Source organism: Anoplophora glabripennis, unplaced genomic scaffold (assembly GCF_000390285.2).
Source record: "Anoplophora glabripennis isolate ALB-LARVAE unplaced genomic scaffold, Agla_2.0 scaffold74, whole genome shotgun sequence".
Taxonomy (NCBI): Eukaryota; Metazoa; Arthropoda; class Insecta; order Coleoptera; family Cerambycidae; genus Anoplophora; species Anoplophora glabripennis.
The window spans coordinates 458,874-477,482 of NW_019416212.1; the positions used below are offsets into that span (position 1 = coordinate 458,874).

Here is an 18,609-nt window from a genome sequence, read left to right on the forward strand (position 1 = left end):
AAAAAAACTAAAACAAAATAAGAATAAGTTAAAGTTAAAAAAATAATTTAAAAGAAAGAACACTTTCAAAATACATTTTCAATATGGACACTTTCCACCTCCACACATATCCTAAGGCTACGAATGTTATTTGCTCGTACACGAAAAAGGGTAACCATCAAAAACAAGCTGTACGCATGTGTTATCGATCACCAGATTTGTATCATGCTGATGTTAACGGTTTAGAGACTGTAAATAAAAATAACTTTTTAATTTTCACCTTCAAGGGCCCGTAACTTATTAACGGAGGGCCGTATGAAAAAAATGTGAAGAACTGATATTATTTTGCCCTCATCTATCTGTACTCGAGTTTTTTGTATCAAGTACCGGGACATCCTGTATAATAAGATGATAAAATACAAGTATAATTATACTGAACTTAATATTATACTGAATGTTTCCAGTATCATACTGTAAAACAGCAGACTGACATAATTCTCCTAATGCTAAACCTTTATCTTTATCCTAAACATAAACTTTTACTGTAAACTTAAATTCTGATCAACAGTTTTGGCACATATGTATGCAGTAAACAATATGAGCGTTTTGAGCTTACGTAGGTGTTTACGTAATAAACGGGGGAACTTTTTGTTCAATTCTAGCACAAATAATTTAGCCAAATATTATATTGAGTGACTCTTGAATTAAAATATTTCCTTCACCTAATATTGCCAAAAATTGACACATTAATTTTTGTCTGAGACTGAAAGAATTTTACAAAATCTTGAAAATATAAAATATCTAATATTAACTTGTGGTGAAGGAAATTTGTATTTGAAAAAGTAATGACATATTCGTAATTTTCATGATTTTTGTCAAGAAAATTACCGACAAATTTGAGAAATAATTTAGATGCCTCTTTAGCTGTAAAAAATGTAAACGTTTTGGAGCGAAGGTTTATTTAACTACTAATTTTATTTTGACCAGAAGTTTCTGTTATCTACACCTAATTATGACTCACCCTGTATATACAGTGTGTCCCGTTTTTCAAGTTAATACCTCTGGAAATGTGAGAAGGCTGTGGACTTTCCGCAAACCAGTTTTTTTACAAATAGTATCCTGAAAGGAGGTTATATTCTACTTATCATTTTATTGATGTGACAAAAGCCTGGAATACTACGATTTTTTAAAAGGGTCTTTTTTCCAGAAAGTGGTATTAGGCATTTTTTTATAAAAAAGATAATATTACCAGGTTATTCAACACCCATCAAAATACCTACCCATATAACAAATTTGAACGATAAATGTCTATTGAGTGTTTTTATGGAGTGCCAAACTTCGAAAAATCAGACAACTAAAAATTATAATAAGCAGGTCAAAGATTGCCATAAAAGTGAAAACAAGTACCAATCGAACAAAGAAAAAATACACATTATACCTAAAAACACTTTTAATTGCGGTCATAGTAAAAATAATAACGTATCAAAAATGTAATTAATGTTATTAAACAAAAAACTGAAAAACAATCTCCTTCCAGTAGAACATATTTTTCCAATCGTCTTCTCTAAATACTTTACATAACTGCTGTGGAGTAATTTCTGCATAAGTATGTCTTATCTGATTCTTTAGGTCATCCAAATTCCTTGGTCTGTTTTTATACACTTTTTGTTTTATAAAACCCCAAAAGTAAAAGTCCATAGGTGACAAATCAGGAGATCTTGGTGGCCAACTGGTCATTAAGTCAACTAATGACAGCGACAGTGTTGTGATTGGAGCTCCATCCAACTGTAAATATACATATTTCTTCTTTCCAATAAAGGAATATCCTGTATAATGTCCCATAATTCATTATATATTATTATATATAAACTGATGAAATACTTCACCATTTATGTTATTACAAAAAAAAAGAAGGGACCTACTACCCTGTGCTTTAGAATTCCGCAAAACAAATTAATTTTCTGGGAATACTGCCTCTTTCCTGCAATTACAAAATTAGGATTATTTTCATTCCAAAATCTGATATTTTGAGAAGATACGACTCCGTTTGTCGTAAAAGTAGCTTCATTAGTGAAAATAATGCTGCCCAGAAAATTATTATCATTTAAATAATTTCCCTGTACCCACAAACAAAATTCCATTCGCCTTTTCTCATCACCCTCTTCCAATGCCTGAAGAAACCTGAGTTTAAACGGTTTTATATAGTTTTTTAGACAACGAAGAATTTTATTTTTCGAACAATTTAACACCAAACTGACATTTCGGAGACTACTTTTTGGGTTATTACGAAAATATTGTAATATTACTTATTGTTGTTGATTTATTGGAACAACAGTTCTTTTGTGTATTTTGAATACTGCACCTACAATTAGCAAGAATGACAATCAAATACATACTACATATTAATTGCTAAATTTTTTACCAGTTTCATCAAACAACTTCTTGATTCAGCGAACAGTAATATAAGATATGGTTTTATTCTGGTGCCACTCATTTCTGCAAAAACTACGAAAATATTCACCCCTTAATCGAACAATTTCTATTTTTTCTCGTAAAGCTAAATATTTTGCCATGACTGCAAGAGATTCTTACTTTATGACACTAACTAGTTTAACAGTTAAACGTCAAAAATGTCAACAATAAAGCCTTCATTTTTCATCATAACCTAATGTATTATTTCAATTTTGTTTAAAACTTGTTTAAAATTATTTCATTCATTCTGTATAATTGGAACTATGGAAGAATATTTATCCTTACAGAATAAAACCTATGTAAAGTGTTTTTAAATTTAAGAAGAAGGTTTGGTGGAGAAAACTAAAATTTAATTTAGATTATTTTGCAATTTTTTGTTTAACAACTTTGTATTTATAATTCAGATTATTTTTACTGTGACCTCAATTAAAAGTGTCTGTATTTTTTCTTTGTCCGATTGGTACTTGTTTTCACTTTCATGGCAATCTTTGACCTGCTTATTATAATTTTTAATTGTCTGATTTTTCGATGTTTGGCACTCCATAAAAAAACACTCAATAGACATTTGTCGATCAAATTTGGTATATGAGTATTTTGATGGGTGTTAAATAACCTGGTAAATTATATTTTTGATAAAAAATGCATAATACCACTTACTGGAAAAACAACCCTTTTAAAAAATCGTAGTAGGCCAGGATTTTGTCACATCAATAAAATGATTAATAGAATATAACCTCCCTTCAGGACGCTATTTGTAAAAAAAAATTCCACATTTCCAGAGGTGTTAACCTGAAAAACGGGATACACTGTATATATCGTCTTATATTAAAATGTTGATTAGTTAATGTAATTTAAAACTTATCTCCCATTGTCAAACAGGGGGAGTGGACCAAAAGGTGGGTCAAGGCCCACCCCTTGGCGATCCAACTGAGGAACCTTCCCTAAAAGTTTTTCTTCGCAATATCAAAGAAACGCTCTGTACATCTGCAGCATTGCACTCTCATGTATCTACGCTACCACCAGCGTGCTGCGACTGAATCCATTGCCGGCCATCACAACCGCGAAGAGGTAGGCCGTGGAACGACTTGTTTGTATCTTTCACTTCAAGCGAAAAGTAGGCCGCGAGTCAGCACCAACAGCGGCACCAACATTAAGTGGCTGGCAATCACAGAGCGCGGTTCGTACGCGCTGCTCAATTTGTTTTGATCTATCTGATTCATGAGAACGGAGATCGAGAGGAGAACCCGACAGTTGACTCGTGCCCAGGAAAAGTACGTTGTGCGGTTGTAAACTGTGCCATTTCGGACGCCAAGCATGGTCCTCCTCACCAGGAATACAGACATGGAAGAAGCGGTGAGTTCACACCTACTTGATCCTGCCAATTATAGCTAAATGCTTGTGTACACAGTCGCACCGAGTATGCTGTTTGGTTTGGTTTGAAAGAAAACGGCTGGTGGTTTATGGGCGATTAAAGTGTTGAACGGCTCGCTAATCACTTTAAAAGCTTGGAATTTTGTCTTGAACGTTGTGAAGTCGCGAACCAAACGCATACCGGTGGAACTTGTACTTCAATTGTTTCCTTGCTGACTTTGATATTGTTTTGAAAATCATTAACTACTGATTTTACGGCTCTTTTGAATTATTGGACTAGAACTAAACACGATTTTCCACACGTAATTGTTAATAGTTGTGGAAAACAGCAATTACTAACTTTCATTTGACCATATAGGATAACTGCATGGCTAAATATGTATATTACAAGACATTCTGTTCTCTAGTTGCAGTAGTAATACCTTTTGGAGAACATTTTTGAAATACGTTCGTCAGGTTTTAGATTATATATTTTTGGCGCCATTTGGAGGTAAAATGGAGAAATCTATGTTTGCAAGACATCTACTGTGATATGCCTACTTAAGTAATACATATATTTATGAGATAGTGACGAAATGAAGCAATGCTTGTACAGTTTACTTTCATAAACAAAGTAACATATTAAGTACATGCATCTTCTAATACATTGGCTAATGGAATAATACTTGATAATGACCTAATTTTACTTTTTTAAGAACCTAAGGCAATATAATTTTTCCTCATTTTTCATAAAGTCGCCCTTATATTTCGGTTATTTTAAATTAAAACTTTTTGCCACTTTAGCCCAAAATAATTAAATGTAAAGGGTTAAATTTTCAAAAATTAAAAAGGTATGGACTTAAAAAATGTATTAGTGATTTTTGTATCTAAAAGTAATTAAAATATTCTAATTTAACATCTCTATAAAATCTTATATACCAAATTAAATGAAATGTGCTCAATATACAAAAAAATGTATACAGCGTGTCCCACTAGTGCGGGAAAGTCCAATATCTATATTAAAATGAAGAATATATGGATTTTTCTTTTTACTGTGTTGCCACATTTCTCGGAATGTACAAATTAAAAATATATTCAACTATACAGGGTGTTCCACTTTTCCTGGCCAGACACCAACTTTGCTTTTTTAAATGGAAACACACATTTTTTATATTTTTTTCGGATTCTACATAAAAAATTAAGGGTACTTTGTGTAGAATAGTTCTATTCAAATATTCACAGTTTTTGAGATATCTCGCTTGAAAGGTTTTTCTAGTCGATATTGGCTGCTTACATTTTCTGATACTGACAGGTTATACTAATAGCTACTAAGCCAATTTTTTCATCAGATGTTTAGTAAGGATGACTCTTCCGAATCATGCTCCAAAAACTGGACTGCGTTATACAGGGTGACCAAAATATCATGTCAAAATTGCCAATTGAAAAATTGAAAAATCTCGAATTTTTTAAATGCAACACCCTGTATATTTTCATACCATGAGATGCAGAATTAAATTCTTTACAACTTTGCTATACCTGCTCCTATACCAAAATTCATTAGTTTTTCATGAAATCTCATTTCTATGAAAAAATGCGAAATTTACAAATAGCTTATATGTAAAATAACGTAGTCTGCTGAAGGATAATCTGGAAAATTTTCGATTCACATAAGGTTTAATAGAAAAGCGGCAGTAATAATTGTGAAATGAATAACTCTAAAGAAGAATTATTGACTGATCCTTTTGGCACAAGGGTTTATTTAAACAATTTCTCAAATTTTTTGACAGGTGGCGTAATACCCAACAAATAATTCACTGAGATCAATCAAGTTAACAACATATTGGTTTCTGGTCTGATATCCACTAGAATTATGATCTTGCGACCATTGGTGCAAAGGATTTACGCCCTTTTTACGAGGGAGATTCAATTTTTTTGTCACTAAGATTTAATGCCGCGGCTGGTATTTAACAGACGAGGTGTAGCCGAGTCTATTAAAGTAGCCAAGGCATTAAGTCTACTTTACTGCCAAGTTAAACACATAATTTATATTTTTTTACATTTACATAATTTTATCATAATAGCAAACAAAGCTATGATACTTCTCTCATGAATAATAATTTCATCAGGTCGTCTGTGGTTGCTATGAGATTAGCGTTTATCGGCAGTAAAAATAATTCTAATGCCTAGGCAGTAAATGTGACACTTTAGTGCCTGACACCTGTCACTAAAACTACGTATTTACTGCCAATCGGCCAAAAATGTATTAATGGTGCCATTGTAGACTGTTTTTAAATTATATGTATCTGACTTTTTGTTTACAGAATTATTGTACATACATATTTATATCCTTTGTACGATTCAAATTTTTTTTGGCACTTTAATTCATTCGATAACAGCCTCCAAGGAATATCAATTAAAAATATGTTTTTACAGGAAAATAATTATAAATAAACCAATACGTTATAATTACAGAATAACGCCATTTTTATCAATATTATTAATTAAAAATACTTCATTCTTTACATTTTAAAGCCAAAATTAAAGCCAATACCAGTAAAAGATTCTCAAAAATAAACTGTTTGGGTGACATTACATTAACGCAGTAGCAATTATCAGCTAAAATTAATTTTGGAAAAATGTGACGTAAAATTCAAGTCACTTATGTAGGTACTGTAAGATCTAAATCCATCATTTAGGTTTTACTTTACCTTCAAAATTTGTTGTTAAGATTGAATGGAACCTTGACGCTGTTTCCAGATTTGTCTGCAGAACATGTTTAAAATGTTGTTAAAAATACTGTTATTAATTGTTTTAATATGTGAAACATGTAGAGATAATATATTACTAAACGGCATGTAATTCTTCAACATTAGAATACATTTTCTGGAAAACACATAAGGAATAAATTATTGTACAGTTATTATCAAATATCAAGATTGGAGGTTGTAAGGTCAAATATTTTTAAAAATTATCTTAGCTCTGTGCTGCAGAATCGCTTGTTTACGGCTTGTTATGATGCAGCTTTGAATAAATATTCGTAAAAGTGTCCTCCGAATAATAAAATTTTATCTCATTTTTTTTTTAATAAATGTAAGCAGTGAAAGAGTGTCAAACAACTGATAATTGTAATCAGTGAAATAATTCGTCTACTCTTCTTATCTGCATATTTTTTTTTTTCAAAAATTATCTTGCTAACTAAAAAGGTTAATATGTTTCAAATTAATCATTATTTTCGTCATGGTTCTACCTGTGATGACATGTCTATAAGGCAAAAGGTCATAAGTAAAACCGACTTTTTCACAAATGTGTGGCTTAGAATCCAAAATAAAGGCAAGAATTTTGTTCTCCCATTACTTGAGGTACTTTTACATCTTTACTTGTTGGTAAAATAAATTTTGGATATTTATAGTCTTCAGAAAAAATTAAGTACCTAAATGCGATATTTTTTTTCAACACCCTATATCTCGATTAAAATATTAAGTTAAGGCTTATTTGATCTAAAATTATCCAAAGAATAATCTTCTGGAATGGACTAGATTACAATTAAATCATAATTTCACGTGAAATTCATTGTTTTTGGTCGAAAGCAGTTTTTGATTTTCTTTTTATAATGTAGATTTTGTGTTCTCTTAATCACGTAGCTCCGAAAATAAATCCCGATCGTCCATGGCCTCCTACGTATAAACAGAACAATAAATAAGTTGAAGTTTAAGGTTCTGATTCAACAGTGACCCCCACAAAGGATTATTGTGTGAAACAATCGAAAGTTGTAAAAACTGCGTTTATCTATAAAACTGGAAAAAATACATAATTATAATTAATAAAGTGAACGAACGAAATATAAAATATTAGTTACGGTTCAACAATTTCAATTTTTTATTACGTCTGATTTCAATTACAAATTGGAAACAGTATGTTATGAGTCAATTTCAATTTCAAATGCTTGGAAAAGTTATACTGCGGAAAAAATAAGTACCCATTGTGGTTTGTGCTTTTAGATATTTGTCAGTTTACCTTGTACAATATTTTTCTTACGCTTAAAAAGTTTATAAGAACTGGATACTGTTTTCTCAGTATAGTATTTGCTCTCTTTAACAATATGTCACTGCGACGTTTCGTGAAACGGCGATCATCTTCACTTTTTTTCCTACTTTCTATTTTTATATAATAACAGTTAACTGAAACATTTGAAAATCCAATAAGAATATTAAATAATTTTCGTTCCCTTCAAATGGTGTACCTAATAAGAACGTATAGTCAGAGTAGGACAAGGAAATATGGGTCTAGATTTTGTGTTTCGATTTTATTTAAAATTTTCTTCTTGCTATAAGTAATAATAAAATATAAGATTGTGTGTATTTATATGTAAAACATAATTTAGAAGACATTAAAACAATAGTTAAAAATGTTAAAAAAATGCACATGAAAATTGTTGAATAAACCAACACAATAAAAAGTAAGGATCAAAAATATATAACACAAAAAAAGGAAAAGTAGCAACATTACCTAATGAGCTAAAACAACTGTCATAAAATAATTCATCATAAATTGAGTTAAAGAAAATATTAGATTAATTTTCATTTAATACGGAGATTTCTTTGAGAAAACTTTAATAGGTATGTTTGGTTGTCGTCCTCAAAATAAATATTAAAAAATGTACCTAGGTGGAGCTGCTAATTTGTGGTAAAACAAAAAGTAAACGAAAAAACTTTGATAAAAAGACTCTAACAATGTATTGGGTGTTATCATTTGATTGAAATGTATTAATAATGCTACTGTAGATTGTATTTAAACTATCTGTATCTGACTTTTTGTTTATAGAATTATTGTATGACCAGAGAACATATAGTGTTCTCTGGTATGACTTTATACATAGCATCTCTTTAATCAGTCATTTTTAATAAGTAAATTCATTATCGAAGATTTTAATCGATTAATTGGATGCTACTGCTATTTCTTAATCTAATCGAAACGTTTGCACAAAATAGACATTATTTCCTTTCCTTATTCCGACATTCTTATTAAAGTTCAATTCAATATACAATTAATAATCAAACAAACCAAGATAAAAAATCCCCGTCATTGTAATGGCAAATAAACGTTTTATTAGAAATTAAAAAGTGCTTAATAAATGATCCCTCGTTTTTCCGTTGGAACAGAAGTTTTATTTTTCTGTTTTTTAAGGTTTCAAGTTGCCGTATACGTTTTAGTACGCAGATACGTAATTTTTTATTGCGTATAGCGTATTACAGTTGATGGTTGGTTCACATAACTTTTTTTATTGACTTCAGACATCCTGAAGCCGGTACTTTACATTAGATCCAAACGTCTGGTCATTCCTAAACAAGCCGCCTAAAAAATAACTTGCTAATTCCCCGTTAAATTATTTGGCGTACAGAAGGCATAACAATGTCAGACAACCCAACCGAGACGTGGCTCTGTATTTTAATCAATCGACCAAGGAATTATGTAACGATATTGAACAATCAACGCCGAATAGATTTTCAAACTCAAAGTCCATTTCGTTTTGTTGGAATTTCCCGTTGTACATTGGCAGGACTTCATGGGTGCTTGTCGTGCATATTTTTTAACCAAATCGTTATTTACTCGCATTTTAATCTTGTATGATATTCCAGAAAATATACGAAATATTTATCAGTGCTTTTCTTTACGTAGGAATATTTTTTTTACACTCGAAAATAGTTTTTTGGTCAATCATATACAGTTCCTAGCAAAGTGTGGTTTTTGAGCTGGTTACATTGTTAATGCGGTTATAAATGTTATACTGTTTTTTAGACATAATTATGGTGATTTTAAGAACATTGCCAGAAAAATGTTTTCCTTCAATGGTTAGATTTCCTTGTTCTTTCAAAGCTTTTGTTTTACTATGTTTTATTTACAATATCAACACGGACTATTAAAAAGCAATTCACGCATATTTATGAAAGGTGTTCCTCAGGGAACGGTGCTGGAACCACTCAAGACGTAAAGAGTATAAAGCTTTCGTTGCGCCATTCTTTAAGTACTTTATTTTCAGAAGAATATCAAACACATATTTAAACAAAATATTATAATTCTAATGATTCAGATCCTTTAGCTTTTCCTGAAGAGCATGGATTTTTTTGCAATAACTTTTAACGTCGATTTTCTTGAAACTTTTCTCACTCATAACCCATCTAGGAAATCACCTAACAATTATTAGTAATGGTAATTAGCAAGGACTGTCACCTATTATTTTTCACACAAGAATGAGTCACCTAAACGTATCTATTGTAATTAATTAAATTTACATACATAGACGTTGTTTTGACGATAAGAAAATACTATATATTTTCATTCATAGCTACATTTAAATGATTCATTCATCGCTACCGTTTTCTCGACGACGAGTTTTCTTTTGGCAAGTGCGATGTCGTTTGTAAACGCAGTGGTTAAAAATAATGTGGAGAAAATAGACTGAAACCAAAACAGTTGGTGCGCTGAATTATAAGTAAGTGAAATTTGTTGTAGAAATGCCTCTTGTTGCCATCTACCTACTTATCACAGCTCGCAAGTAGTGGTTACTGACATTAACAATGCTTAAGAGGTGTCGGATGATCCACATTTTAATTATAAGCACCGCATTATCACTTTTTTATGTCAACAAAATTCTTTAGGCCAAAAATTGTCTGTCACATTGGGTTCTAAATGTGAATTACAATAATTTTACTTATATTTTATTAATTTTTCATTTAGATCAAAAACACCCTATATTTATCAATTCCTTTAAATTGTCATTTAATTTAGATGCAGCAGGCACATTTTTAAAATTAAGTGACTAAGTATACGTGATTTAACACACATACATAATACTGTTAATCTTTTTAAGGTCACTCCTCGATGCAACACTTATAACACGTATTTAGTCAAGCCGTGGATTGGGCTTGATTGTATATCACAAATTGTGTCAACACATTGTAAAGATTAATTTCTGCTTAAACGTATTACCATTTATTAATGTATTAAAATTTATTTTGAATTTATTCAGTACAAGCCTGCCTGTCCTTGTCGAAAGATTCTCGGTATTACAAACCTTCTATGGCACCTCTTACATACCTATTAGTTAGTAACAGACAATAAGCATGGCAGATCTTTTTGAGGTTTAAAGTAAAACGAAGCATTATTCGGTAATTAAAATTTGCAGCCTTGAGTTAACCAAATACGTTTTTTAATTATTGCAAATTTGTTATGGTTCAATGAACTGTCATAACACTGATTAGACTATGCAGAACTAAAGTATGATGCAATGTATTGGATCTTTACAAAATTACAAAGGCCGACAAAATTTCAAAAAAAAAATTCCAGAGATCAGACACTACGCTTCCGAAGGCATTTGGCGCGCTGAATCCGAATCTGGCCTCAGAATTGATCCATCACCCTAGGTTTCCGAGATATTCTAACCTAAAAGTGCAAAAAACACGTACTTTTGCTATATTCAAGGTTATGTAACTTGGCGAAAAAAATTTTTTTCTCAAAACTGAAAACATCATTGGAAACGACTATCTTTCCCTTTCAAAACGCATTTTTTTAATTTGGAAAAAGCTCTATTTTTCGTGGAGATATCGTCAATTTAAGATGACCAGTATGGCTATATTATTACATCACGACTAACCCCATAACACTGAGCGCTGCTAGCCCTAATTGTTAGGAACGTTAACCCCAAGCCCTATAACCCCACAACACTAAGCGGAGCGAGCCCTCATCGTCAGGAAGGTTAACTTCAAGCCCTACAACCCAATAACACTAAGCGCTGCGAGCCCTAATCGTCAGGAAGGTTAACCCCAAGCCCTATATGTCTGGAAGGTTAATCCCAAGCCCTATAACCCCACAACACTAAGCGCTGTGAGCCCTAATCGTCCATGAAATGTTACTAGTTATCCTAAATATTGTAATATATTGAGTAATGTCATGATACACTTATTATATTTTAAAGCAATCATTTACTATATTCAATGAACCAATTGGGTTATTGGGTTATTGGGTTATTTGGGTTATTGGGATTAACCTTCCTGGTGGTTAGGGCTTGTAGCGCTTAGTGTTATTCAGTTACAGGGCTTAGGGTTAACCTTCCTGACATCTAAGGCTCGTAGCGCTTAGTGATATTGTGTTATAGGTCGAGCCATGATTTAATAAGGTAGCTATACTGATCATCTTTAATCGACGATATCTCCGGGAAAAATAAAGCTTTTTACAAATAAAATAATGCGTTTTGAAGGGGAAAGATAGTAGTTTCCAATGATATTTTCAATTTTGAGAAAAAACATTTTTTCGCCAAGTTACATAACCTTGAAAATAGCAAAAATACGTGTTTTTTGCACTTTTAGGTTAGAATATCTCGGAAACCTAGGGTGATGGATCAATTCTAAGGCCAGATTCGGATTCAGCGCGCCAAATGCCTTCGGAAACGTAGTGTCTGATCTCTGGAATTTTTTCCTTGTTGGCCTGTGTTATCAAAGAGCTGGATACTTTCTTCCAATTTTTTTGGAGGAAACCCTAAGAAATCTGTAGTTTTTTTTAACTATTTCCTGGTTATCGCACTGCTTTGATGCCAATTTACTTCCGAAGGTCGTCTAATCTGATCTATGGTGATGAGTCTATCAATCTCAGTAATCTACACCTTGTAGAAGTTGTATAAAAAATACATCAGAAACAAGAAATAATCAGTCATCACTATCTGTGACCGCGACGGTATATCGTAATCCAGATAAGCGGCCAACTTGACGTAAATATTTTTCGTAGTTTGTAATAAACACGTTACGTAAGGCGAAAGTGCATCGGAATGTTTGAATTTGCTTGTCTTAGAAAGTTTGTGCTTTTTACGTCTTTATTTTACTGTGCAGAACTTACATGATTTCACCGGATACTTTGTTTGAATCGAATGGCATTTTCTTGTAATCGAAAATCAAGAATGCATTCTTCCATTGCAGGGTTTCTTGTATTCTTGTATGTTTGATATAATTAATAATAAATTGTGTTACTCATTCCAATTACAAATAAATAATTTTCGGACAAATATTGAATGTTTCCATATCTTCTTATCAAATAAAGCGGTTTTCAGTTGTGTTAAAGTATATTGTGAATGGATTGAATGATGAATGATGAGTCCCGTTGTACCGGAAAATTGTCTAAAATGTCTAATTCTCGGCTTTTTACTAAAAAGTTAGATTCGCAACATATGATAGTAGTAAATATCTCAACAAGGCAACAAGGTTGGGACATATATTGGCCTAAATTTTGCTTAGTCACCGTTTATTGAGATTGTGCTTTAGAATTAATTGATAAAATTGATAGCGGTGGTTAAAAACATTGTTTTGCTGAAAAAACGCATATTTCGAAAGTGAAAGTCTTGTCTACTAGTGATTAATAAATTAATTACCAAGTAAAATCGGTGCCAAAAAAACTGAAACCGCATTACAGGCACCAATTTATTCCTGTAACATGACTCAACGCGATCGAAATGGGTTTATCACTTTTACAATTAAAAGTAAAATAAACGCTACAAGCTAAATTAATGTGAACGTAAAAATCAGGTATAATAATAGGCTGAGATTGAGTGGCTGGGTTGTTTATTAGCATGGCTCAAGGATACCTGGTTGGTTTTTCCAAAAGAACACGTAATCGCATCTTACAACATTCGGAATGTCGAGCAGAGATTGTTTGTCACGTCCTTATAAAGGCTCGTAAGTAATAGACGCTCAATTTGAAGTAATTCATTATTGGATTTGCACGGGATGATCAGTTACTTAGCGGAGACGGAAGATTGTCAGCAGTTCTCAAACTATGGAGATGCCTGGAAAACAAATTAATTTAAAAATAAAGCACAATTAATTATAAGGACAAAAAAAGGTAGCACACTTTCAGTGCACTTGTCCGCGAAGGTAGGCTTGAAAAGTTTGAAGGCTACTGAAATTTGTGAAGCGGTTTGACTTAAAATATTGTCCAACAATGACAAAAATATTTTTAAAACATTTGGAAGTGCCTAGTTGCCCTTTATACAGATTGACTAACTGATCTAGCACGTGTGTCCACTAGATTCACCTTGATGCTGTCAATTAATATTTAAATTTTTGGCAAATAAAAATATTACGCACAAGTTGTTATTCTGTTCCTTAAATTTAATTTATTCGCCTAGTTAAATTTTAAGGTAATAAAGATATGCCATTAGCCTGGTCGGTCTAATGATGTTTTGTTACAAAATTTATTCAGAAAGTAAATTCGGTGGCATGTTTCTAGAATTATTTGTACAAGCTTTGTGATTTTAAGTGGCTTCCTTATGTTTAATTAACAAAATCATCGTTATTAATAAATAAGTTGGAGCTAGTTTTTTTCCTAACATACCTCAGTTATCTCTTAGATTGATATTTATCATAAAAAATGGTAATAGTTGAGGATTAAATAATTAAAGCACCAAAATATTTTGCAGGATTTCTTGCTCGTCTTCCTTTTGGTATAATGAAGCTAATTTAACTGCTTTTTGTATTTAATGGCGGGAACAGGGTTTTCCCATATTTTGTCTTATCAGGTACTGATATTATTATGTTAATTTATTTTTCAACGTTTAGTGTCAATTCAGTAAACAAGTCTGACTTTTATGGTTAAAAAAAATTAAAACAATTTAATTCTCTTATTTTCACAGTAAAACCATTTGTTAGTAGTTTTCCTTTTACATCATAAGCAGACTAGTTCTGAATGACACTTTCAAACACACAGAGTTGAAAGAACAAGTGACAAATAGTTACAAGATTCTTTACTTATTCAAGTAAATTGGGGTCGCGCATATGCAAAGCGTAAACTGGGGCAAATCTTACAGAACACAATAACAAATGAGGATTAATTAAGGATGGCAGGTGATGCAAAAGCCACAACATTTATACTTGAGATAGAGTAGAACTGGACAGCTCATTGGATTTCAATTGTTCAAAATTTAAACTGTTAGGAATGAAAAATGTGCCTTATATATTCTAGTGCCAACAAATAGGAAGTGACTCGTTTTCAACATGTAGATCCATGCAGTGGATAAGGCGTGAAGGTATGTCGATTCCATAGATGCATCATTTTAGAGAATTACTAAATATAGAACAACAAATAGATATGCCGATTCTAGTAGAAATTATATCAAACTTTCAATTTGTATATTCAAATGCCCAACAGCTGGATATGTTTTTATTTGTGTATAATTTCATAACTTCACTTCGGATATTGTGTAATTATTACTTACTGTCTTTTTCCAAAAGGTGTTTTTGATCCGTGGGAAAATCCTTCTAAAAATGCTTGACATGTGCGATTGATATTTAAATTTTGCCAAACGTCGAAAACCGTAAGGCCTTTATTTATCTGTTTCGTCGGTACCTATAATAAATTTCAATGTTTATGTCTTTACTGTCTACTATTTCATCCCTGGAGGATATAACGTATTGTTTAAGGTGCCATGAAAATTGCAAATTGTAGAAATGGAGCGGATAAATTTTTTCTATTGTGACTAGTTGATTATGAATCTCCATGATCTTTCCCATCTAACTTTGACCTTTTAGTTAGGCACATTACTTCCGACTTTCCAGACTATATTTGCTTTCCTTTCTAGTTTTACTCTTTTGCTTCAAACTTTTCCTAACATCTCAGGTTGCCTCACTTCTTTCTTCCTACCTTTATTCTTTCTTTAGTCTTTCCAATTTCTGACAATTTTGATTCTGTTCCGTCTGCTCTTCCTTCTTAATTTCATTTTTCCAATTTGTTTTTCCTTATTTACTACTATTTTCCTTTTTAGTTGCCTTTTATTAATCTTTCACAAAGAAATGTGTGTTCGTTGTTCTATTTCTTTTCTTTCCTCTCTCTCTCTTGACATTTATTTCTTCTGTTTATAGACATTTAAATGTACATTACGTATAATGTTTCTTCTTCAATTTCACTACATTTTTAACGTTACATTGTTCCACATATGCGCTTCTGTTTATCGTCCTTAATTGATACGTCAAGTTTAGGAATGACTGGTGAATTTGTCACGGTGAAAGTTCGTCGCAATAATATTTTCATTTGAATATTAAGATGAAAGTCACGAAGAGGCTATCGAACTCATAATCCGAATCAAGAAGCGACTTTACGTAATACGGCAAGAACTTAAATTAACTTGGAAGCGTTTTATTCTTTCCACGGACGCAAGTAACGTTGTTATTGTAAGTCGAGTTGCTCCTCGGTGCATGGAATGTGAATTATAAATTAATTCAAATTTAATATAAAAACAGTGGATGTTTCCTAAAATCGCTGAAAATAATAATTGAATTTCTTATGTTATTTTTGTGTTTAGAAGAGGTTAAAGATCTGGGATTTTCGTTTGATGTAAATTTTGAAAATACCCATTGCAAAACTAGCGTTAGACAAGGTTCGATGAAGAAATACTATTTGGTATTACAAAGGCAAAACGTTGTGAAAATGTTGCTGACTGTTTTAACAATGTAGAAGAAACGAATAGTTTATAATTCCAAGTTGTGTCAATAACTTTTTGCACTTTATTTCTATAAATACAGCATTATTATATAAGGTATTTATAAATATATACTTCTTGAAAGAAAGATTTTTTAAGGTCCCAATAGTTCGTCTCACATATATGCAAATTACAGTGTTTAAAATAAAAATTACCTGTATGTTTTTAAATATTACTTAGTTAATAATTATACAAGATAAGCTTAAACTACTACTATCTCAATTAATTAGCCATGATGCGAATCTGTTTTTAAAAAAAATTCCATTTTCTCGAGTAACAATTCCTAGAATTACAATTATTATTTGTGTTTCTAATTGACAAACGTGAGGAGAAGCGATAGTTAAAATAAATAAATAATTTAAAAAATCCCAGGAAATCAGACATGTAATCAATTTTAATTTTAACCGTAAGATAAACTAACGTCTCTAAAAATATATACAGGGTGATGTTTAAATAAATTTCTTCAGGCAATTAAGGTATTGCAAAAATTGTCATTTATATAGTTTTTCAAAAAAGTAAAAGGACCTAATTCTTCGGATCATTTTAACAAGGAAAATGTTAGAATTACTGTCGATATTAAAATAAAATTTTAGATTACAAATCGAACTTCTGAAGTAGTGGAATTAAAATTGGTGGCATTATCTTCCAGTATCTCGACCACTGATTGACAAGGTGACCCAACTGATGACTGGTCGCCATTACAGGAAAATCGAAATATGATTATTTTTCCCAGTTATTTTGCTTTATGCGAGAGTCCTCTATTTCTCAATAATTTTACAAAAAATCTCGGTATTTACAGTCTCTCAAAGATATGGAACATGTTTAGAGAAATTAAGCACATTAGCAGATGAAGTCTGTACCGATGTTGTAGGAGTTGCCGTGAAAATTAACGTACTTTCAATATTTACATTCTTCGTGTTTCTTCATTATTTAAATCTTTAACGTTGTGGGTACACATGTTGCAAATGACCCATTTTTAAGCACAACGTCAAGAACGCCGCCGGACGCACCACGGGGTTCCCGGAAGACGACCCCTGCAGAGTGGCGCTAAGGAGCAGGGACTTCTACCAGCGACTACCAATATACCTACGACCGACTTCACACACAGAAGGGAAAAATTATGATTTTTCGGAAAAATTAGAAAAATTCAAAGTCAGTTAGTAAATATCGAAAAACTTTTTTAATAAAAATTGTTGAAAAATAAGAAGATGGTGGCTAATGGTCTAGGTCACCCCGTATACTTTACTGAAATTCCATCAATTAGTGCCAAACACAATAAGGGACTTTTGCCTAAAAGATATTTTGTCAAAAATGCAACACTTATAACTCGAAAATATATTTTCTTCTTAAAATGACACACGGAATGTACACCCCGTATGTTGTTAACGATTAATATCAAATTATAGTTTACAGTTACATTCCTCTTTCCAAATATAGGTAATCAGGTACCTATGAGAATCTTAGTTGTTGAAAACAATAAGCTAATAAAATATTAACGGTTCATTTCGCAAAATAACGGTTAATTTGCAGTTAGTACACTTCACTTATGCGTCATGGGATTCCAAGAAGGAAAAGAGAAAGTCGATGGACCTACCCAAGGAATCGGTTCTGGTTTTACTTTTAGTTGGCGCAACATTTCGACATTAACCTAACGGAGAATTTCAGGTCTAATTATTAAGACAGTTAATACTAGTGATTCGGGAAATTCTCACCTTGTTAACACTTAAGTATAAAAGTGAGTATAAAAGTGTGAACAAGGTATTTGCAGATGTTTTAGCACCGTTAGTACCTCTTGGAAGTCAATGTTTAACAGAAAAATGTGTAAATAGTGCTGTCGATGACATTTATGCAATATTTGTTAAAACATACTAGAAGTGATGTCAGTGTTCAGATATAAAACCCAATTTTAACTTGGTTGATTCATTCAAAATTTATCAACCTTCCGAAGATTTAGTATTTTCACTAATGTTTCGAATACTTATAATTTTTTAAGATAGATGTGATGTCAGACGTTATTTACATTAAGAAAGGAATTTTTACAAATCTTTCGATTATTTACTGTTTTGATTAAAGTTTCGACTATTTATTATTTTTCACTTACGAATTATTAATTTTTTCTAATGTTTCGAATATTGATCGTTTTTGAAGATAGTGTGTGATCAATCGATTATTTACTGTTTTGATTAAAGTTTCGACTATTTATTATTTTTCACTTATGAATTATTAATTTTCTCAAATGTTTCGAATATTGACCGTTTTTGAAGATTGTGTGTGATCAATGTTCAGATTTA

The 18,609-nt window shown here is 31.7% G+C and overlaps 1 protein-coding gene across 1 annotated transcript in view; it reads left to right on the top strand.

The window, feature by feature from the left end:
* The first annotated feature begins 3,580 nt into the window (after positions 1-3,580).
* Positions 3,581-18,609, top strand: part of LOC108906159 (DNA-binding protein D-ETS-4) — a 31,900-nt gene continuing 16,871 nt past the window's right edge. The window contains exon 1 of the mRNA XM_018709356.2: positions 3,581-3,804. Coding sequence (XP_018564872.1) covers positions 3,766-3,804 — 39 coding nt within the window. The 5' untranslated portion in view covers positions 3,581-3,765. The remainder of the gene's footprint in view (positions 3,805-18,609) is intronic.